Source organism: Melospiza melodia, chromosome 12, assembly GCF_035770615.1.
Source record: "Melospiza melodia melodia isolate bMelMel2 chromosome 12, bMelMel2.pri, whole genome shotgun sequence".
NCBI lineage: Eukaryota > Metazoa > Chordata > Aves > Passeriformes > Passerellidae > Melospiza > Melospiza melodia.
In genome coordinates this window covers 11,386,560-11,410,264 of record NC_086205.1, presented here as the reverse complement: position 1 = coordinate 11,410,264, position 23,705 = coordinate 11,386,560, and the positions used below count along the sequence as shown (strand labels likewise).

At 39.8% G+C, this 23,705-nt stretch overlaps 1 protein-coding gene across 1 annotated transcript in view; it reads left to right on the top strand.

The window, feature by feature from the left end:
- Positions 1-21,657, top strand: part of FARSB (phenylalanyl-tRNA synthetase subunit beta) — a 35,078-nt gene extending 13,421 nt beyond the window's left edge. The window contains exons 14-17 of the mRNA XM_063166792.1: positions 667-759; positions 1,599-1,716; positions 6,875-7,027; positions 21,388-21,657. Of these exons, the coding sequence (XP_063022862.1) occupies positions 667-759; positions 1,599-1,716; positions 6,875-7,027; positions 21,388-21,539 (516 nt within the window). The 3' untranslated portion in view covers positions 21,540-21,657. The remainder of the gene's footprint in view (positions 1-666; positions 760-1,598; positions 1,717-6,874; positions 7,028-21,387) is intronic.
- Positions 21,658-23,705: the final 2,048 nt, after the last annotated feature.

The window sequence follows — 23,705 nt, the reverse complement described above, 5'->3', positions numbered from 1 at the left end:
GCTATAAATTCTGGAAATCTGAAGTGTGGATCTTAGAAGTAGCATCTATTGCAGTATGTGCACAGACATTGGCTGAGCCTGATAAACCGAATGCATATTGTTTCACTGACCAGCTTCAAAATACACCTTTAGAATACAGGCTTTAAAAACATTTCAACCCCCAAAATTGAACAAACTACAAGAATCTTATATACAGCTCTGAAAAGTGAAGGCTTGGCCATACAAGCTGTTTTTCATAGACAGTACTGTACTTTATGTAAGTGTCCCTCAAGGGATTGTTTTACTTTGTGTTAAAGAACAGATACCAGTCCCTCTACAAGTGCTATTTTCAGAATAAAATTCTTCACCCACTGCAAGTCAGGCTGCAGAATCTGAGCCTGTTTTTAAAATAAATTACAACAGTCCGTGACAGAAGCCTTAATAAACACTTGCTTTTTTTTTTTAACCCATCTTAATTTTATTCAGTAATTAACACTTATAAATAAGACTAAGTAGGCAAACTGGTTTAAGACTGGGGCTTAATTTGTATTATGAGTGTTACGTGTGAGAGGCTGTATTATGGGGCAGTGCTACAATTCTATTGTTCATTCTTGAGATCAAATTTCATCACTGGCTTGCTGTCTATTTTAACCACTTGACCTTGATATGTTTTTGTCTGATTTTCAGTGTTCTCAAGAAGATATTGCAGATAAACTTCGCACAGACATCTCTGCAACAAACGCTGTGCGCATAGCAAACCCCAAAACAGCAGAATTTCAGGTGACATCATTTACACTCTGAGAGCAATATTGTCATGGGTTCTGTATTTAAAAAGGAGAGAAAGGAACTTACAGAAAATAAAATTTATAAACTATAAGCTGCATTTCCTGCATTGAAGAGCTTGTGTATATTTATGTGCTGAATGTGTCATTTTCTGTTACTGCACTGAGAAATCTCTCTTCCAATGTGAAATACTGTCAGCTTTGCAAGAAAGCAAAGTACCATGTTATGTGTGGCAGAACGTGGCAAAACTGAGCAGTCTTATTCAGAAAATTCCCAGATGGCTGCACTTCCTTATCTAGAAAACCTATTCAGCATAGAAGGAACTATTAGACTTGGCAATCTCTAAACATCCTGAGCTTTGAGTAGGAAACATTTGGGTTGTTTATTTTTAAATATTGAGCATTATTACTCTTGGTTTGTTTTTTTTTTTTTAATTCTGTGATGCTCTTTAAGTATTTTAATACTTCTTTCTAGATCATTTGATCTTAGCTAGTGCAAACTTAGAATTTGCCTTTTGTATAAGTGAGAGTATGGGGATTTTTTTTCACTTTCTGTATTTTTTTCTATGCTGCAGTGCAAGTCAACCACCTGTGAAATGATACCAGTTCATAAGTTCACATATAAACTCTTTGAGAGAATGCAATATATAAAATATGGAGAGAATGTACATTTCCACGTTTAAAAGTTCTAAATCAAAGTTGCTTAATCATAAGAGATAAGTGCAGTATTTGCACACGACTACTTTTAAATTCTTGTTATGACTGGACAAAACCAAAAAAAGAAAACTAGATATTTTGGAAGGTATTTGACTTGCAGCATCTCTGTTTGTCCTGCAGGTGGCACGTACAACCCTCCTTCCTGGGCTGCTGAAAACTATTGCTGCCAACAGAAAGATGCCCTTGCCTCTCAAACTCTTTGAGATTTCTGACATTGTAGTAAAAGATCCTAATACAGGTAAGAAGAGAAGGTTCCTCAGAATTTTTGATAATGGAAATGCATTTATGTACCAAATAGCAATAGTAAAGGAAATCTGTATTTCCTTTAAAATAGGTATTTCCATAATAATAGTAATTCCATACTACATTTGTATTAATGTGCAGAGCACAAGGTTTAAGAGCTTGGTTTTCAGGCTGGATTTTAGAGTGGCTGGAAACATTGCTCATTTTAGATGCTCTCTCAAAACTACAAGGAGATACACTGCAACTGCTTTTAGGCATCTAAATATTATTAAAATCTGTCACAGATACTGAAAAACTGCAAGCATAAACACAAGACTAAAAAATAATCTGCTCTAAATTTTTGTTCCTCTTAATCTAGTGCTCCTTCGTATTCTTATCAGGAATGTAATTGATATTCTTATCAGGGATGTATCTCATGAGAGAACCTGCTGGCAGTGTTTGCAAGTGGCACAATCCCTGGAAAGCAGAAATACCAAAGGCATTTTGCTGGTACAGTTCTAGAGCCTGCTTAGGCCACTGCAGTCATGTGCTGGCTGTGCCAGCTGGAGAGCAGAATGTCTCCAGCCTGGGAAGAGCAGGTTTTATTTATAGGTAGATTCTATAGATATCAGTTATTCAGGGAAAGATTTTGAGGTCAGTGTGTCTCAACAGGAATCCCTTTTCCATCATCCTTAAACAGGATTGCTTGTGTTTGTTCTCCCAAATTATTTTCTGAGAAGCTGATAACTGATATGAAGAATGAGATTGGTAGCAGAGATACAGGGTAGAGAATGGAAAAATCTGTGTAAAAAACTGTATCCATAAATAAAAAGCTCCAGAGTACAAAATTTCCTCTCTCATTAATAAAATTATTATCCTTATTTTTCCATTTCATCCAGCTATGCTAAGAAAGCATGGCTGCCCTAACCATGTAGCCTTAATTGTTGTAAGCGAAACAGGCAAAGCAGCTTGTTCACTTTCCAAAGGCCTCAGTGAAACCCTTTTGGGGTTTTGGGGCCTCTTTGCACTGATTTCACTGTGTATGATCAAAATTTCAAATTACCTTTATCTGGAAAAATGTATCAGTAAAATGAACTGTAGAAACAGATTTTTAAATGTTAAAAATTAGCCTAAATTTTATTGATTCATGTCTTTCTCTATGGTATATTGAGAGAAAAGGAGTGCCCAAGCTACAACTTTTGGGAGGAGTTGAATGAAGTTTTGCTTCAGTAAAAAGGCTGACATTACTTTAAATTCAGTGGTAGCAATGGTTCTGTTGTTTCATTATCTAGTCTCAGATTTTAGTGGTGGTGTTTAAAGTATCTGGAATCTGCAAACCACAGTTTTATATAAAGCCTAAACAAAATGGCAAGTAAATTGCTTTGGTGATGAATTTAATTCGTAGATTACCTTTTTTCCTTTTTGAAGGAAAAAAGAGCCTTGCCAAGCAAAACAAGCAGCTTTAGCAAACCATGTAGGCCCTTTTTTATTAAATACAGACAGTTTGGTGGTGCAGCTCATTCCTTGATGGGTATGCAGTTAGCTAGAATGCAAAAAACGTGGGACAGATGGCAGAATAGCATCAGCATTCTTTAGAACCAAGAGTGGGGCTGTTTATCTTGGACTAAGGAGCACATTTACTCTGGCATTATAAAGCTGATGACTTAAATTGTTAATTTTATTTCAGGTTTGTCAAGTGCAGCTCTTGAAAGCTTTCATTTGTGTAGATGGCTGCTTAACAGTTTTATAAAGAATGATTTTAGGGTGTACTTAATTTTGATGGGAATCATTGCAACAGACAAAGACTTCTGAGGCAGCATCTCTGTGCTGTGTCTGCTCTTGGGCAGCCCTCTCATGGACTGAGCCCTTGCAGACTGTGAGCAGTGTCTAAAATGGGTTTTAATCTTGTGTTGAGAATCATTACTGTCTTCCCCACATTGACTTCCAAAATTAACCTTGCCTAATAAAAAGTTTGGAGGTGGGGGTGGTGGAGAAAGGCAAACATTGAAAATGTGGGGTTGTCCTCTCACATATGGAATGAGATTTCTTGCACAAGGCTTATGTCATCAGACTGGCTTAATTTAATTTTATTATTTCATGATTTTGGCATGCAGAATTCCCAATTAATAATTTCAAAAGTATGGGTCAAAAGAGGACTGACATGAACTGTATTGGAAATGACGTCTTGCAGTGATCCAGGTGTGAATGAACCAGCTCTTTTAAACACTCTGGGTTTTCATAAAGTACACAGAACTTGTGCTTACCAAGGTGAACTGAACATATTTCTCTTCAGACTTACCTGACAAAGTTTTGATGTATTAAATTAGCAAAATCTGTGACAGATTTAATATAACTAAATGGCACCAAATTTGAGCAAAAATGGTTTTTCTCAGGGCAGGAGGAAATGTACTGATTTTGAATATGTTGCACAGCATTTGTGTGGGTAATTTGTAGCACTAGGTAATCGCTTCTGTAGGATTGTTACACCAGTTTAGGGTATAAATCAGCACTTTTACCACCAGGCCTAAGAGAGAATACCCTTTTTCTCACCATAACAAAAGAAATGAATCCATTAAAAAATCATCTCTGACCAATGATCTTGGAGAATCTGGCAAGCTTATGGTAGCACACATTTGGCACAATTTACATCATCTGTGAATACAGCTGCTGCCACCTTTTGAAGCATATTTCCAACTGTCTGGAAGTGTTGGTTTTCTGCAGAAAATAGTTTGGGAGGCTAAAAGACAAGTTTGCATGAGCAGGTGTCCCTTTTCAGATCACCAGGTCATTTTTCTGAAGCAGCTCTAATTTTCAAGGGAGCAGTGTACAACAGTGCTTTATCTTGCTCTGCACTCTTCTGGCTCACATATTCCTAAGCAGCTGCCCATCCTTTGGATTGTTTTTCAGCAGCATCCCCAGGAAGTGCTTTGAAGTCTCAGAAATATATACACACACATATATATTTATGTATAATTTGGGTTGACATACTTGGCAAGCTCACTTGAAAAATAGAAATGTTTCATGGCATGACATGAGAGCTCTTAAGTGACTTATAAAGAACTGAAGCATTTCTAACATCTGCCAGCTTTTGCCTACAAATCCCAGTATCTTTTTTCCTCCCTATCACTTGTGGTGAATGAACTTCCTCTGTTGTGATAGAACTCTGTAAAGGAGTAAATTTTATAACACTTGGAAAAAAAAACCCTTCCCTTTACCAAAGATTCCTAAAATTAAAAACATGAGTTATAAAAAATATTGTACGTTTATTTCTGATGCTTTAGTTAAGAACTCTGGTCTGAAGGCACCATTACTATCTTAATCGTAATGAAATTAAAATTCAGATAATTGTCACAACATCTGCTACCATAATTACTCACAAAATAAAGAAACCATTCTACTGAACCTCTAGTCCAAAGAACATGCTGTCTTAGGGAAGGAAAAACCATATTTTTCTGTTCTGTTGCTCTGTATAACATGAAAATAAATTGTTGACCATCTATAACTGCAGTACTTGTTGGTATCTTAGAGCTGGGAAACAGAGACACATGTGACACACAGAGAGAGCAGCCAGAGTGCTCAGACCCAAAACCAGACACTGCATTTATTGATATTTCCCCCCTGTAGCCTTTACTTTCCTGTGTTGCCATTATAACTTCAAGATTGGATTCTCAGCATTATTTAACACTGCACATTGTTATAATGACAGGAAAAAAACATGGAGTGACAAATTGCAGACTTACTGCCTCAGTAAGTTCAGCTTTCAGTGACTGATCAGAGAACTTGCAGCTGTGGTACTGAGTAGCTGCCCTAGAAATTTTGAATGACTTCTGTCTCAAAAAGGCTGAGCTTTCATCTTGTGTTTAGGCTCTGCTCCTGTGTTTTGCTGTGTTTTAACCTATTTCTGGTCACTCGATAAATGTTTTCCAGTTTAGTTCCTGACAGATTTTTTTGTCACTAAGTGTTTAGTTGGAGCAAATAAACAGGATGTAAATTTCATTTAATCTCTAATTTCTCATGTGGTAGATTCATGCCCTTACTGTACCTCCAGCTTGGCAAGGCAGAAGCAGGAGAGCTTCTGAGGCAGAAGTGGGTAATGCTGCCAGAGGGCTCCCCTGCTCTGTGGCCAGGAACAGCTCAGGGATTTCCCAGCATAAATGTGATTCTTTGTAGTAAGAAGCAGTGGATTTATCAGCTATGGACCCCATCTGCCTCCTCAGAGCTGTGCAAACTGCTGGCATCCACAAAATCCTGTGGTGAAGAAGTTTCACTGTTTAACTGTATGCTGCGTGAAAAACCCATTCCTTTTCTTGTTTCTCTGAGCTTGGTTCCTGTTGACTTGATCCAAATGCTGAAAGCCATGATTAAGAAAGCCTCAAAAGCCCCACTAATCCCAGACAGTGTGCATTGCAGTGGAGTAGCCTCAGGGTACAAGTGTAACAACATGCTACTACATACTTATTCTGAAAATTAAAAAAAAAGGGAAACATTTTGCTGAAATCAATAATGTCAGAAGACATAAGGCAGGGGTTTGACTCATGGATTTATCCCAAGTGGGAGATACTCATGTCACTGTCTTGAGTTTGTGCAGTGCAGCACATTTTTCATAATCACTTGGTTGCAGGGATGTCCAAGATGATCCCAGGAAGTATCAGCTGTGATTTGGGAACCTCTGTGAATTAAGATCTTTTCACAGATCACCATGCTAACATTATTGCACTCATTTCAGGTTGTGGGCTGCTTGTTTTGTGCTTGTAGTTGTTCTACAGCTAAGTTCTATAAATATTTAGCTTTCCTACCAGCATTACAAGCTTCTCCATGCCTGCTTGGTATTTACATTTTGGTTTGTCTATTATAAATTTCAGTACTTAGCTTTACACTTGGTACCTGCCATTGCATACAAGATCCTTGTATATAGGAACCCTCTTTCCTGCTCAAGGCATAGGGTACTTTAAATCTTTCTTTACATTTCTGACTGTGAGAGTCCAGTGGGTTAAAGAAATTCCATTATTTCCTCAGGCTACATTGCAGTCTGTCAGAGAAACCATTTCATATACTTATTTCTCCTTTCAGCCACAAGTGCCTCACAGGACAGAAGAAAAGTGATACAAAAGGCAAGGTTGCTTAGAAGTGTGATAAAGTTTCCCAGGTAACATAATTGCTTCCTTCTTCTGCAGATGTAGGGGCAAGAAACTACAGACATTTATGTGCTATTTATTACAACAAAAGCCCAGGCTTTGAGATCATCCATGGTTTGCTGGACAGAGTCATGCAGGTCCTGGAAGTACCACCAAATGAAGAGAATGGCTACACCATCAAAGCAGCTGAAGGTAAGGAAGAAAGAGCTACAGTGTACAGCAGAGGTTGTTGTGGAACTTAAATATTCCTCTACAATCTGAGGAGAATTCTTGGCTCTTCTCAGCATAGAGACTAAGGATTAATGTCTTTATATGTGCTGTCATACTGCAGCATGATGGAGTGATAGTGAAAAGGCATTGTCTGCATTCACTGATTGTAAAATGGGATTGCTGTCTTTGTGTGAGCTGCCCTGAGTAGCTTAATGTAGTTTGTGAGTTCACAGCTTTTCAAGGGAATTTATAATACAGCACATGCCCTGAGTTTCATGGGCTGCTTATAATGATTTAATCTGCTGATGGGATGGCAACAGGGTACATAGGAAATCACTGAACTGATGCACATGCCTATACACCCACTGTATCCTCCTTGGCTAACAGAACCTGGAAAAGGCAACTTCTTACACCTTATCTTTTGGTTTCTAGCTTTATCTACAGCTTTTTCTTATAGGTACCTTTTGTTTATACATTCATGTGAAGACACATGCCTTATATGTCTTTGATTCAAAGAGCTGCTATCTTTGAGACTGACCCTGATGCTTAGATAGTTGTATAACAGCCCTCTTCCTTCTCCATACAGGGTGAGCTGCACATGAATTAAAAATAACATCCTTAAATGCAGAATCTCCTCTGTCTATGTGTCTGTACATGTAAGAGAGAAAGCAAGCAGGCTGACCTGATTCCTTCATTGCAAGAATACAGGTTGATGGCAGAGAGCAGCACCAGCAACTCATCTATTCTGCTACCTAAAATAACAGTGTAGAAAATCCACAATAGAAAAGCGTGGCTGCAGGGATGGCAGCTGTGATTCTATTGACATGTCATGCAGTGCTGCTCAGAGAGATGAGGCACTGACTCAGCTTGCAGAAGTGCCTCCATTCTGCACTTCCCAGAACAGTGGCACTGCCACAGGGGCCCTGGCAGCCTGACCTAACTCTGCTGTTCAGAGAACTTTAGTGGAAGTTTGTCAGGTGTCTCCCTGTTCTGCAGTGTGCTGCCAAGATGCCAAACAGAACACTTGAGCTAAGTGGTCTTCTGACACTTGAGTGCACACTTGTGTCAGACATATTGATGCTTTTTTCCCTTGCTTTTTTTTTGAAAAATTGCTGTTTTGCTCAGTATTATTTAGGCAGACTGTCAATGGGCTTGTTAGAATATTGTTAATAGGATGCCCAGGTTGACCAGAAGAATGTTTAATACAATTATACTTCTGGTTCTAATTCTATCATGTAATAGCAAAGCCTCTTGTTTGGAAGGGGGGGGTGAAAAATGTTTGCAAGTGTTTTATATTCTGTGTTGTAACATGACACCTGATTTCAAGAAACTGGAAAAGGGCCTCAGAAATAATCCTAACACAGGGAAGTTGTTATTTCTAGCTATTAGTGCTGCTCAGTATTCCTGATGCTGTGAGATTTACAATGCTCACTCAAAACCCCTGCATTCCCATGACATTACTCCACCACACATTTAGTGCACAGGATGGATTATGCCTTGTCATGTGCAATATATTACAAGCAGTTTGTGGCTTGTGTTAAAAAAATAGCAAGCATTTACTACTTTCTGTTTCACCAGTGATTCAGAAACCCTCCTGAGATGCACATGGATTCCTTGCAGTTGTCTTGACATTGGAATTTAACCTTGCTATCAATGCAGATGGCTGATACTCTGGTGCCATTGTAAATGCAGTATCACTGCACCAACCTTAGCTTGAGACCTTTACTGCAGAGATGGTTGGAAGTCAGTAACTTGGAGAATTTTGTTTTGCTTTTTTAATGGTTGGTTTGCTTATTTGTTATTTTTAGGGTTTTTTTAAGGTTCACAATTTGTCAGTTAAGCATGTATGAGAGAGATGCCAGCAGATGATGGAGTAAGGTAACTGCTCAGTGAAACAAAGATACCCTGTAACATCTTAAAGAGACCTCAGGATACTGAAATAATTCATAAGAGCTGTGCCAGTTACTTCAGAGGTTTGAAATCAGGACATTACACATAGCACACATTTTTAGAGGCATCTGCACCAAGCTGTTTTATTGCCTGTGCCAAATTACAAATTTGTACAGTGAGAAATAGATTTATCCTAGGGCTCTGATTTAGAGATATTGTCTGTGTCCATAATCTTAAACAAAGCTTGAGTAGGCAGCACAGTGTAAGGTAGGGTTTAGGCCAGTTATTTTTACTCCTTGTGTAACTGATGAAAATAGTTCCACTGATTATTGAAAAACAATACAGGGAATAAAATCTAGCTTCAAATGAGCAGCAGAGAACAGATAGAGATGTGCTGGGCACATATTTGACACTTTTCCAAATCCCTCTGGAGAATGAAATGCCTGTGCTGGGGTCCTGCTTGGTCCATATGTGCAGTGATGGTCATTTGAGCTCCTTCTGTTCTGCCAACACCTCAGTGCCCTGAGATTTGACCTCAAGGTCAGAGTGGTTTTGCCTCTCTAGCAACACCTGGGGAAAAAAGTACAGATGCTAGAAAATATGGGTGAAATTGTGATGTTCCCCTGGCCTTTGCACTGTGCTTTGGTGTAATCTGAGCTAGGTAATAAATGGAGAAGAGCTGCTTACAGCAGCCTTAAGGAAGAGAGGCTTTTGACTGACTGAATTTGAGGATTTCAATATACATTTGACACTCCATGCCTTCCACTTTCTTAAAAGTTACTAATGGAATCTACTTATTGCCACTAAACATACAAAATTAAAGTTTTGAAGACAGAAGTCTGAAATGTTCCCCATTGCTTTAAAATGCACAGAATTAACTTTTTGACAGTGAATCCTACTGGCCTAGAAAAGCATTCTGGTTTTTATCTTTGTTTTATGGCATAGGCATCCATAATCAAATATGGATGGAAAAGATCAATGATCAATCAAATTATCAATCCTCAAACTTGTATGTGCTCCATGATAAAAAAAAAAGCATAAAACTTTTGAGACTTAACCATTCCATACCACTAATAAAATGTAAATATCAGTATGGATGTGTATGATTAGAAGGTAAATTTTTAAATATAAAAAATACAGGTAGAAAGGGACAATAAATTTAATTATATATTTTCAGGTAATTTCATAAAAATAGTTAATTTTTAGTTCACTTGCATTGGTTTCAGTTCCCTTGAACTGAAATCTAGAGGCATTATTATATTGGAAGATATTATTAATTTCAAATTTTATTCAGGAATGGGTGTGTTTTGTGCAATATTTTAGTGATCTTGTGCTTTTGCATGACTATCTGAGGTGACAATTTTCTTCCAGAGACCAGGACAACAATCACAGGAGGTGATGTTAATCATGGGGTTTGGGTCCAGAGTAAAGCCTTACTTAGGCTGAAAAGAATAAAGGAGGGCTTAGGAAATCCTGACAGTGGATTATATATCAGAGCCTTCAAAGGAGAGGTGTGAAGTGGAAGGTGTAATTATCTTCACTCCTAATGTAACATTTAAGAGTCCCTTATTTAAGGAAGAAACCCCTGGTTTGGCAGTACTTTTCAGCAGTCTCCATACTTTGCACATGGAATTTAACTGAGCACAAACTCTTTGAAAAGGGAAGATGATATCCCTGTTTAATCAAAATGAAACAACTTGACAGGTTCACAGAAAATGTTACAGACAATCTTCTCCCCTGTCTGCCCCTCTGTCCTTCCTGACAAAACTGAAATAGCAATCTCATGAAAACAAGCAACCCCTAAAGAGAATCAGCTTGTGACAGGAGCTTCCTTTTCCTACAGTATTGATTCTCAGCGATTTCAGCTACTCTTGAACTTAATTAATTTAACTTTTTAAACTAAATGTTCATGCTACTCATTCTTTTAAGGTAAGGATCAGCTTAGCAAAGCTGGGAAGTCAGCCTATTTGTGTTCAATGTGAAATGTGTACATAATAAACACTGTTTCATTCAGTAACTGACAGTTGTCTTAAAAAAAAAACAAAACCAAAAAACACCAGAAGAAGTTGCACTCCCTTCTTTTTACTGCCCTTATTTAATTAAATGAAAGGTGTGGTGAAGTGTAGAAAATTTTAATTCCACAGTAAATCATAGTAATAGCTTCCCATTTAGTAAGGTTCAGCTGTGAAATTAGAGGTGTAATAATTAGCTCCATAACTAAGAACATCAATAAACATTGGCTTTTATAGTAATAATTACACAATAAAAAGCTTTAAAAGAAGATTTACACCATGAACCTCAATTCACAAGACAAGAGGAGGGAAGTCTGGGACTAATTCTGGGACTAATTCCAAGTTAGAGGTATGGAATTGAACTGCAGCATCTATCTCTAGTGATCAGCTCAAATTGGGAGACTGAGCTATATGCAGATATTTAGTGCCTGTATTGAGCCTGGCATTATTAATATCTGCCTTATTTTAAGAAATTGTAGCTTGATTGCTCTTAATGGCAATCCTGGCCTTCCAGCTGCCTGTCTTGGCAGCCTTTGCATTGGCCACAAATGTCAATAATTGTCTATTTACTCATAGATAACTAAAGGAAATGTGCCAATTTTTTTTTTTTTTTTTTACCAGGCCTCCAAATATAATTTCTGACATACTGGGAGGTATCAGACAATTCTTAGTCCACTTAACTGGCATTCTTATAGGTGCCATTGCATAGTCTTTCAAATTACAAGTTTGTAGATAATCACATTTGTTTGAAAACATCCATTCTTAATAAAACACATCAGCTGGTAATTCACTGTATTCCACTCCTGCTAGTTTCACTTTTGCCACCACCCCACAATTTTTAACACCAAGGATCAACTTAGATCACCCACCTTGGAATACTGGCACCACATTTACATTTTTCTAGTACTGCTGAATTTGCAGTATTGGAACTCCCAAGTTAACAGGAGCAAGCAGGCTCTTGGAATTGCACCACAATTCTGATGCCTTGGACTCCTGGTGGTTTAGAAACATCCTGGTAGATGTAACCAGACATATTCTTCATTTTGGCAGTGGACTGGACAACACCTTACTCTACTCAATAATAGTTCCCCCCCACCCCAGATGAAAAGAAATATTTATTAACAACTTAAAACATTTCTTTATCTTTAGCCAATCTTGTTAGTAAATGAAAGTGCTCTACCTACAATTTGTTTCTAATATCCTTAAATCTTTTTTGAATGTTGTCTTTACTGCAGCCAGTAATTAATCTTTCCTAATTTTTTCAGTTCCTTTATGAATTTCAGCCACTGTTAATAATCACATTTTCTGAAGTGCAAATATTTCTCTCATTTTTGTCTCTGAGGAACATTCTGATTTTTGACCACATACATTTCAGCACTAAATATGAATAGGGTTTTGGACAAAAACATTCTTCCTTTTTATTATGAAACTGCTAGTACTCGTTTATCAAATATTCTTGAAGATCTTCCACTGTTTCTGTTTGTTTCTCTCCCTACCTCCCAGACAGCTTAATGAATTAATAATGAGAGGTAAGAACAGGTGCTTTTTTTTTAACCTGACTGATTTTAGTACTTTAAAATGTATTACCCTAATTCTGCAAGAGGTTTCAGAAGTGCCAGCAGTGATCATTAAAATGGCTTAATTATAAATTATCTCACAAACTTGGATGTTTGTCACTAGCTCTTGCTGCTTTTTCAGTGTTGGCCACTACTTTGAGATCTAATTAATTTCTCATCCCTTTCTCTTGAACAGATTTTTCTGTAGCATCAAGGGAACTTAGTTACATGAAGAATAACAGTTACAACAATTCAAAATTGCATTAAATTATCTAATAAAGTGGGTATGGCTGCTTGCTTTATGTCCCTTTAATTGTCTTTTTCTCTGATCTCTCCTTTCTGTAATACAGGTATTCAGATTTATAGGAACTAAGTCCCTATGAATTTGTGCCAAGCTTATTTCTGTTCTATCAAGCATCTTCCCACTCTGGTGTTAATGCCTCAAATTTGATTTTAACTGCATTAATACCCAAGGAGATACCCAGGAAAGATGTGAAACAGGATGATTGCCTGTATTATTGATGTAGCCAAAGTGGGAGTCTAGAGTATTTGGAGTATTTCTAAATACTTTGGTTTATCAAACTTTGGCAGCACACTCTGGCACTGGACACCTCAGAGGTATCTTCTGTTGGAAGTGATGCTGGTAGGCCAAACAACACAATTTGTGGCAAAAGCCAGAGTTTGATTTTAGAAATAGGTCTCATTTCTTTAGCTTTGTGTTACACTGTTGATTTTTAGTATAAAAAGAGGCTCTCAGAGATGAGTTTGAAAAGGGCTTTTTCCATTCCTGTGGTCACTTCAGCTCTTCTCTAAACTTCTGGAATGTCCCTTCTCAGTACCCTTCAAGTATCAACCCTTGTCCCCAAAAAGGTGTGTGAGTTAAAGTACATTATTTTAGCACAGCATGGGATAATAAAAGGTTTGACAGGCTTAGACTTCTTTGTCTTTTAAACTTTCATCACCAAATGATGTTTGACACACTTTTTTCCCCCACATATGAAATTAAATAAATTCAATTAGAGAACAAAGAAAGTATTAGTTTTTCAAATCCAGGAGATTATTTTAGAAGAGAAACTCCTTTTAATTGACTCATTTAGAATTATGTGTCCTGTAGTGGGAGGGGGAAAAAAAATCTATGGCAACTGTGAAAACATTGTGAGAAAAGGTATCAAGTGAGTTTGGAAAGAGACAGAAGCTATCTTTTACTGTCAAGCTGTCTTCTGTGCCTCTTTTTGCAAGCATTAACTATTAAAGATTACAATATTTTTCTTCAGAATAAAATTGCATTTTATTCTGACAGGTTAGGCATGCTCCAAGGAGTGGTAGCATTTCTCCTGACAGTTAAGGGTTTTCATTTTCTATTAGTTTTTGCCAACCAGAACCATCTGAATCACTGGCATTTGTGTTTCTTGAGCTCAAGATGTCAATGTCTTCTCCCTGACAACTCTTTGCTCTTCTGTTCCTTTACTGGAGGGGCTTCTTCAGAGTTTAATTCCTTTGGTTTTGCCCCCCAAAGGCAACTATCCTTTTTAATCACACATCATAGCAAGTCTTAACAGATAAAAGTCTTCCTTGCATCAAGAAGTTGAAATGTCTGGCAAAGCTTTGCATTGTATAATTATAGATTTAGGTAATTTCCTTTTTCCAACCTTTTACATTTTTAAATAGAAATTTATTTCTGAATCATCAACTATATTTTCAATATTGCAAACCCTTCTTTATAAAGGAAATTATTAATCCAAGGTAGCAGCAGAAAGAGTAGCAATAGCACAGCTCAGGGTGAAGTTCTGGCTTCTCTGAAGAAATGCTACATTTGCCCATCCCTACAGCTCCATCTTCCAATTCTATTCTCATCTGCTCAGCCTGCTGTGGCTGTAACTCCTTTCATTTTCTCTGCCATACTGATAAGAATGCCACCAAATGTGAGCATGTCAATTTTATACTTATATATAAGTTTAGCAGTTCTCCAGTCTGGTGTGATTTTTCAACTTTGATATAAAGGCAGAGGGGTGGTGCTTCAAATTTAATCTTCCTTTTTTCTTTTTATTCCTGCAGTAACATTTTAAACATGAATTTGCAAGATATTAGATCAGTGTGAATGCAGGCTTCAAAGACACCTGTTGCCCATGGTGGGGGAACTGATTTTATCTTTACTTGTGGTGTTAGCAAAGAACAGATACGCAGAGAAATGCTGAGCACACCCTCAGCTCAGGTATTTCTGCTTCAGCCATAAGGCATTGCTTTGCAGCATAAGCCTGAGCTGCTAAAACTAAGTGATGCACAGTTGCAGTGACTGCTGAGATTCATTGTTTAACAATGTATTGTTCCCTGCCAGTTTGCCAGGGTGTTTTCTGAAAGGCATGAAATGAGGGAGCTGTGAAAGCAGAACATGAGGTGGCTCTTGGTTACCTCAGCCAAGTCACTGGGAAAGCAGGGCAGCTTGGTCTGGGACAGGAGTGATTAAACAACAGGCAAACCAAATGTGACACATAAAGCAGACTTGCAGCCTGGCTTAGTGCTGGTTCTTGTTATTCTCTAGTGCCTGTGTGAAAGCAGAGCCTAACAAGCTAAAAGCTGCTGCTTTGCTGTGCACACACAGGGTATGTTATACCCCCTGCCAGAAAGCATATGGTTTGTTGTTTCCTAGCTTCTGACAGATTCTGTTGTTTGCAAGGATGAATCATTCCTCTAGATATTCAAAAAGTGATAAAAACACTCATGGGACACAAATAAATTAAGTTTTTTAATATTCAAATCTTGGTGTTCTCTAGCTCAAGTGAAAGAGCATGATTTCTTTTTTTAAAAAGTGAGCTTTACTTGGGATTTGGAATTCCTTAGTTTTATAGACAAAATAGCTGTGACATAATATCAGCTTAGGTTTGGGACTTTTAGACAAAGTATAGTGTTTCAGATAAATCTGGATAAATCAGATAAACCAGCCTAAGAGCAAAGATTAGCTGTGTAATGGTAACTCTGCAAAGCAACTAAACTCCAGTGGAGTTGCTGTTTCTCACAGCTGCCCCACAAAGACAATTTTGAGCTTTAGCTACAAATACTGATTTCTAGAGAAATAAATTGAATTTGATAGATTTATTTTCAGGTTTCCTACTTAATTTTTTTTTCTGGAAGCAGTATTAATAAGAGAACCCCAAATACCTGCATTCCTTAGCCTCAGCATCCACCCAAGTATTACTTCCATTAGGAAAGGCAAGAGCACAGTGATTTTGCACAGATAATTTTAAGTGTCTGAGGCTAACACGGGTGAATAAAGAGGTGCCTCAAACCTACTGCATTCTTGAACCACTTTCTGACATCCAGCAACACCAAACAACCTCTGCTAAAGCTCCTGGACACTCCACAGCAAGAATGAAAAACAAATCCAGCTTATAGGGTTGTATACGAGGGTTCTGATGAGATAGAAGAGTTAGTTTTCCTCACACCCTCCCTGAAATACAAATTAATAGGAACTCAGCCACTGACTTAGTTGTAATAGAAGATGATTTACTGACTGACCACTGCAGATCTGTGGATCATTCTCCATGTTCCAGCCTTGTTGTCTGCACAAGGACTCAAATATTCTATTTTTGGATATCCAGTGGAGCAGCCCAGGTAAATAATTGATTGTCACTTGACCCTCTTCTGCTCTGCCCTGTATGAGGAGGCTTTTGGAAAAAACAGAGGAAGAGATCAGAATGACAGATGCCCTTGTCTAAAGGACATATTCATTCACATCACACAGATATTGATTCTGTGATTTTTGTCAAGTGTTAATTATTTTCTTGAAAGGGGTAATTAAAGCACATGCCTTAAATTTAATTGTACTAATTTGAATTTCCTGGTAGGTCACTACAGTTAGGTGTGATCTGGGGAAATGGCAGTCATTCTGGCACAGCTTTAGTCAGGATTTACAAATCAAGAGACTAAAGTTGATAAATATCCCACTGATCCCAAAGTATGGGTTTTTTGGTCTTGAGAATATAAAGGAAAAGAGATGCTGACAATGTGCAACTTATGAGAACAATTGGTCTCTCAGTTTGTTCCAAAAATCATGGAAGACTTGAGATGTCTGTGATTTTAAGAATTAGCTGAAGGTACATCATTCCTTGACAAGATCTGATTTTGAAGTTGTTGGTTTGCATAAGGTTCTGGGAGCCTTTCTGTGCTGTATGTGGGCAGAAAGAGGGGGCTGGGCTGAAAGTGCCCCCTGACTCTGCATTTGATTTGCATTTTCTGCCAAAAGAAGGAAATCAGTCAAAACTGTGAAGAGCTTGATCCTAAAGACAACGCCCAACCTCACAAAACTAAATTCCATCCAGTGTAGCACAGGCAAAACACTTCCCCAGGTGAGCTGGGGTGAGGTAGTGAAAGGGCAGCTGGAGTCACCAGAGGGAGGAGAATGAAGATGAAAGGCACTGAGGCCAGATAAGCTCTGCTCTGTTACCTCCTTAAGCCTCAGCTTCCAGTGCTCCTTCAAATTACAGCAACTAACAAGTGGGTTTGAGGGCTTAGTGCAACTGCAGGCCTATAATACAGCTTTAATCTATTTCTTCTTGAAAGGAAGGGAGAGTAAGGTAGAGAAAAGGAACTGTGCAAGGTGTTTGACAACAAAGAGTGCAGGGAACTCCGAGCTCTTTGAGGGTCAATTAGCCAGAAAATGTGCTAAAGACTACATGCTCTGTTGGATTATTGGCCAAAGAATTACCCCAAAGCAATCAAAGTGGCCCTGTTGCCTGAATACAGAAAGGCAATTACAGATTTTGAGGACATGCTACAGAAGTTTTAATTAAAGGTATTACTTCTACATCACTGAACATTAGAAATTAAATTCTTACTTGCAGCCACGAGAAGCAGCTTTTGTCTTTGCCTTGTGTGTAGTGTGTCAGCATAAGGCAGGGCTGGCTTTGGCATCTCTTGTTTAGGAAGCTGGATTGGATTTCACCCCACCCCTTCTCCTAACTACCACTTACACACCTGACATTAAGAGGTGGATTTCCACTGCTAGACCTTCAGGCTTCCTCTGCCATTGTCTGGGTCTCTATCAGCAAGGACAATGCAATCTCTGACTAGATTTCAAGGTGAAGTTTGTGACATTTATTTGAGTGCAGAGCAGAAAGGATTTGCTATGTCAAGAGGAATAAATCTGTTACCCTTAAAACAGAAGTTACAGTAAACTACAATTTTAAAATGAATTTTGACTCTCAGTGTAGTTGATGGTACAACCAACCAGTTGGACGCTCAAGAGCAGCCTGGCAGGACAATTGCAGCAGCAGCAAACACAATCCCTTCCTAACACACCTGCTCAGAGTGGGGCCTCCAGGGGTGCTTTTGTGCCTCCCTGACCAGGGACAGCTTCTGGGGCAGGACCATGCTCTACACAACCATGCTGTTCTTGGGTGATACTGCACAGACAGACAGGACAAACTGTGGCAAACTCCTGCTCACAAGCTGCAGCTCACACTGCCAGTGATCCTGGAAAGATTCCTTTTGGCATGAAGGCTTTGCTTTAGAGTGCTGGGCTTCAGCTTCTGGTGTGACTTACCCAAACAGAGTAACTGTGTGTGCACTTTTTGCTGATGTCCCATGTGTGCAAGTAGCTTCAGCACATGTCATTCATACAGCCTTGACTCTCACTCTGAAGCTTCTACTTTACTTCAAGTCACCTAACACTGCCCAGTCCATAACAGAAGTTTTGTTAGAAATCCTAACCACCATTGCTATTTACTTGATAATACCAGAAACAAACAAATTGGGATGAAAAGAGTCCTTACCTTTGTTTCCTGCTTATTTTGATGACCCTCCTGGTTTGTTGCCCTGCTCCATGGGTTTCTCAGGTCCTCCTACAGCCTGTATCTTAGCCCAGCACAGCAGGTTCCTGTAGCTCCTTTTATGCTTGTGGTTGGTCCCTCAATCAAAACTCTCCCCCAGCTGCAAATGGTTGTTTCTCTTTTCCCCTTCCTGCTCAGGTTTTTCATGTTTCTTCTGAGATTTTTTTTTCGTTCTTTGCTTCCCTTTCAATGTCTGAATTTTTTAACCTGGAGTTTACATTTGCTCCAAATTCTGGTTCCATGGCAGAGGCATGTGGAGCAACAGCTCCTTCCCTCACCACCTGTGTGGTCAAAGGAAGAGTCACTAAGATGAGGAAGGCTTTAGATCCCCCTGAGGGATGCAGTCTGGAGGCCCTCTTGGCAGGCAGGAATATACTTTGAAGCATTCTGTAGTGCAGCCAATTACCATAATAATGGTTCCATTATGAACCAGAGTTCATAAACTCTCTGTAAACCTGTTTCTCAGCTCATGTTTCTTTGGTTCAAGAGCCATGTGTTGGCTGGACAGATGGGGGCTCTAAAGTTTTTAACAGGTTCTTTCATTTTTATTTGCTTATTGTCTGATCTTTTCCAGCCACAGTATTGTGCCCTGCAGTTGCCATGTCTGCAGAGCATGGGGCACACTGGTGACTGCCCAACATTTCAGGGTCAGCTTAACTAGAAATTGAGATGTTGTTTGAAGGTCCCATTTCCTGCACTTTGGGGACCTAAATGTTCCCCCTTGGTATTAATTATATATTTCCCTCTTAGCTGCAAGGAAGTGCAAAGAAAAGTAACATCATGGTCCAGCATCAGTTGCTGCATGAGATGGAAAATTCTGCTCAGTGTCTTCTAACCCATGGCCTGGAGCAGCATATTTGGAGCTCGCTGGGACTAGGAGACCAACAAGTGGTGATGGATAGCAGAGCATTTGTTGTGTATGAAAACAGCATTGTTTCACACAATGGGAAGTGGCACAGATCTGGGAAACTGCCCTTGTTAGATTGACTGAGTACAGTATTATTTTAGACCCCATCAGATAGCTACAAGAAGTTTAAAAACAATTAAGTCTCATGACATAGCTGGGTCTAGATGTGCAAGAAGATAAAATAACTTTCCCAAGACTACACAGAAGGAAGCTCAGAAGAACAGACAAGTCAGACTCACAGCTTTTTAACTGACCCTACTGTCAAAGCTCTTTTTTTTCTATAGATTTATAGAGGGGTACCACACCAACATTATGAACTTCTGCATGGCTCTTGCTCTTGTGCCAGTTCAAGCTTACAGTCAAGTGTCTAAAAGAAAGTCTCTGTGTGCTGCTCACATCTTTGGTACAATACCATCTTTATTTACAAATAGGAAAGCCTTTACCACTAAGTAAAAGGCAACTTTATTTTTAGGTTATGTTTTCACCCACAATCTGCAGAGTGATCTGTATGTGTGACATTTGACTCTTTTCTAAATTTGTTTCATCTTGTTTTGAATAGTGCAGCCTGGCAGTGGCAAGTGTCTCTGTGGCTGCAGTCATGTGCCAGTAGCATCCAGGGTGAGGTAATTTCACTGTTGTACATCCAGTGTAAGTAGCTGGTTTGTGCTTGGAGCTAAGACTGGAACTGGATAATTTAAAAGATTCTGCTTGTGGATATTTTTAAAACAGCCTTTAAGCAATGTTACTGTGGTCATTTACTACTGTGGTCAGATTTCTCAAGGTGGCCAAAATTGAAGTGGACATAGAAGTTAATTTGCACCTGCAGCAACTCAGGCAAGAAAAAGACCTAATTGCTGTTCTTGTAGCTGCAAGTTACAACTGCAAACCTCATAGCAGACACTTCTTAAATGAATTATTTCCACTGGGGAGCTAACAGAGAATATCTCTGGCTTGACCACTGGTGATCAGAGTGTCATGAAAATGTTCCTGAGCTTTGAGGTTCATTTGGACATTATTGCCTTTTTAAGTAGCTCCTTGTGCACACAATAAAATGTCCTGGGCTGATTCTGAACCCTAAGTAGCATTTGGTGCAACCAGTGAGTAAGTTGCTGTCAGGAAATTCTTGTGATCCTTTTGCAGAGGACACTGAAGGCAGCAGCATTAAAAGCAGGGTGGAGGAGCTTTGTGAGGATTCAGAACCTGTAGGATTCAGCGGCCTTGTTTCATCCTCTCCCCTTCCCCTTGATGTCCCAGCATTGCTTGCTGCACTGCTCACAGGATGTCCCACACACTGTGCCTGGCTTCCACACACTGGTTTGGAAAGAGGTGCTTTCAGAAGGAGCAATTGCCTGGTCTGGTTTGGGTTTGTCTTTAGAAGGGCTATCAGATAAAAATGCCACTCACCTCAGGACAGAGGACAAAAAAATGCAAGTTTAGTTGCAATAGACAAGCTTGAACATAGTGCTGGTAGAGCCACCACACACAGGGAAGTTCCCAGGTAGGAAAGTCTTTCCATGGAAAGGTCTGCAGAGCTGCTCCAAGTTCTTCATGGCAAATCTAACTACTTTTTTTAGAAAAAAGCTTCCATGTAACATTTAAAAACTGGAACCTGGTTGGAGGTAAGAGGAAGATGATCTGGCTTTCTTTGTGTTCATTGTTTCACAGTTTTATGGTGTATAGGAGACTGATTAAAAAGCTCTTCCCCAGCTGAGGAATGCAGGTTGTTTTTTATTATGTGATAGGCAAACAAGGGTGACATGCCTACATACCCTTTAGATGACAGCAAGCTTTATTTCTTTAAACAGACTAAGGTGGGAGACATTCAAATGTTAAATAGCCTGAAGGCTGCAAAAGTTCTTCATTTCAGTAGCCCTCTGACTCAACTGTGCTAATTTCTATTGCAGGAGGAACTTAGTCAAAACAATTGAGTGTGAAAAATGCCAACGCTTTGGGCTTTACATTTTATTTTTAACTCAGTGTTTTCTCATTCTCTATCAATCATGACAACTCTTAATGCAAGAATGTGAGAGCCCCTTCTGAGCATCTGAGCACAGAGAACCATTTAATACTGAGAGCTTTGTTCTGCACGTTAAATGCCTATTGACTCCTCTGGCCCAAAGAAATATTGATTTTTCTCTCACTTTCTTTCCAGGCACTGCTTTCTTTCCTGGTCGCTGTGCTGAGGTCTTTGCCAAAGGTCAAAGCATTGGGAAACTTGGAGTGGTACACCCTGATGTTATCACCAAGTTTGAGCTCACCATGCCTTGCTCTGTGCTGGAGATCAATATTGAGCCCTTCGTGTGAAGACGTGACTTTTCTCTGCGACAGCCACCCACTGTCATGTGCAGCACCCTCTCCTCTTTGTCTGCTCCCAGGGGACATCCTCCTATGCTTTTATGTTCCAATAAACCAGAAAAACAGACCCTGTCTCCCTGAGTAAATGTGTTGTGTGCAGTGCAATCTGGCTGGCTTCTGCAGGGAAGGAATGTGGGATCTCAGACGAGGCTGTGCCCTCAATGTTTTCAAAGGGCAGGGGGGAAGAAACAAGTTGGGTCAAAGCCCAGGGTTTTACAAGAGAAATGTAATGGCAGAGCACATGATTAGTTTTCAAAATCAGAAATGTTCCACAGACACAGCTTCATACTGTAACTGATTATGGCTGCATAACAGGAATCTCATTCTTTTCTTAGTGCATGAAATAAGATAATTGATTAGAGCAAATGTTGAGTGAATGTGAGCAGAACTAAGGAGTTGAGCTTTTATTCTATACGGTTGTCATGTGCTCATCAATGGCTGGGGGAGGAAAATAAACTTGTTTCATGAAAACCAGAGCTATTTTGTAAGCAAGATGTGTGTAATATCTGCTTCCCTGCTCCAGACATAACTGTTGGTCCTTTATCATTCTAAATTCAGAAAGGGGAGGGGGTGGAATTAAATATTTTTCATTGTTGATGTCAGCCTAGCGGTTTTTGAAGCTCCAAACCAAATGGGGAAGTGCATTTAAGAGCATATGCCAGTGGTGTTTTGCATGAGTAGCAGAAAACTATCAAAGCCTTTGTGTGCCTGAGGCTGGCATGTTTGTCTGCACAAGTGAGACTGGGCCCGCTGCACTCCCAGCCCCACCAGGGCTTTCTGGACCCCAGCTGTGCAGCAGGACCATGCAGCTTTGGGCAGGGTTACTTTTCTGGCAGTTCTACCCCTGCCAGTACATGAGAATCTCTCATGGGTCAGGCTTTTCCTTCTAGGTGGCTTTCTGGCAGCAGTTGTGTCACAGCTCCGTGCATTGTGCCTCTGCTCTCTCTGAAACTGAGAAGCTCCATCCAGCATAGTGATGGCCATTCCTTCCTTTCTGCAGGAATGTCACCAAGTGGGTGGCCAGCTCAGTACACTGAAGCAGCTTTGACAGGCAGCCTTGTGGAGCTGGCTGTCCCTCCTTTGCAATACTACAACCATTGCTAATGCTGCAGGCCAGCAAGAGCCAGGATTTTGTGTTAGGCCGATGCACTGTGGCTCCTTTCTGCTGTGAGAGCCAGGAGGGGCTGTCCAAGAGCGGACATCTGGGAAGGGTGTCACAATGACTGCCCCCTGAGCAGGGATGTGCAGTGTGAGGTAAGCCTGTGTGAGCTGCACAGACCCCTATCACTGGGCCCTCGAGGGCTTTTCAATGGCAGCCCCATCAATAATCTCAACAGGTGGGAAGGCAACAGGCAAGGCTTTTTGGTGCAAGTGATAATCCAGTATGAAATATGCACTACAGTTACCCATCTGGAAACCCTACAGTTCCCCTCAGATGGAAGTGTAGATTTTAATTATCTCTGCATGACAGACGTGAAATGAGAACACAGCTCTCGCCATACGTTGCACCGCTGACTCCAGTGCCCACAGAGAGTGAGAAAACTGCAGCTCACATTTTAAACCTCCCAGGGGATTAGGCAGCTTGGCATTTGCAGGATGTCTCTCTCCATGATGCCCACACAACTGTAAGCAGGCAGGCTCTCAGTGTGGGAAGCAATGTGCAAGGCAGATGGAAAGCATTAACCCCCCCTTGTTTATTGGTGTGTCATGCACGGGGATTAGGACGACAATGAGGCAGATTTGCATTGCAGCAGAGCGCAGGCATATTTGCGTGCACTAAATATATTTCTCTACACAAGATCTTCTGACTCTTTGGGTGTCCCAATTCTCCTGTGAATTTAGCTGTCCTTTGAGTGTAAAGACTAGCTTAAGCTGGGACTAAGGGCTTGAGCTGCAGTGGCATGTGTTGTGAGGCTTTTTGGGATCACTTCTTTTTCATACCATTTGCTCGTGCATTGGCAGCTAAATGCCCCAAAACCTCGAGCTTTGTCCCAGGTAAGTACCATTACTTGCTAAAAGTAGAGGATGAGAATAGAGAGAAAGGTTAAAAAGCCTCTTCAGAGTCCCTGACCCCTCCAGTTAACTATGGTGCCAGCAGCCTTGCAATGAAATTCA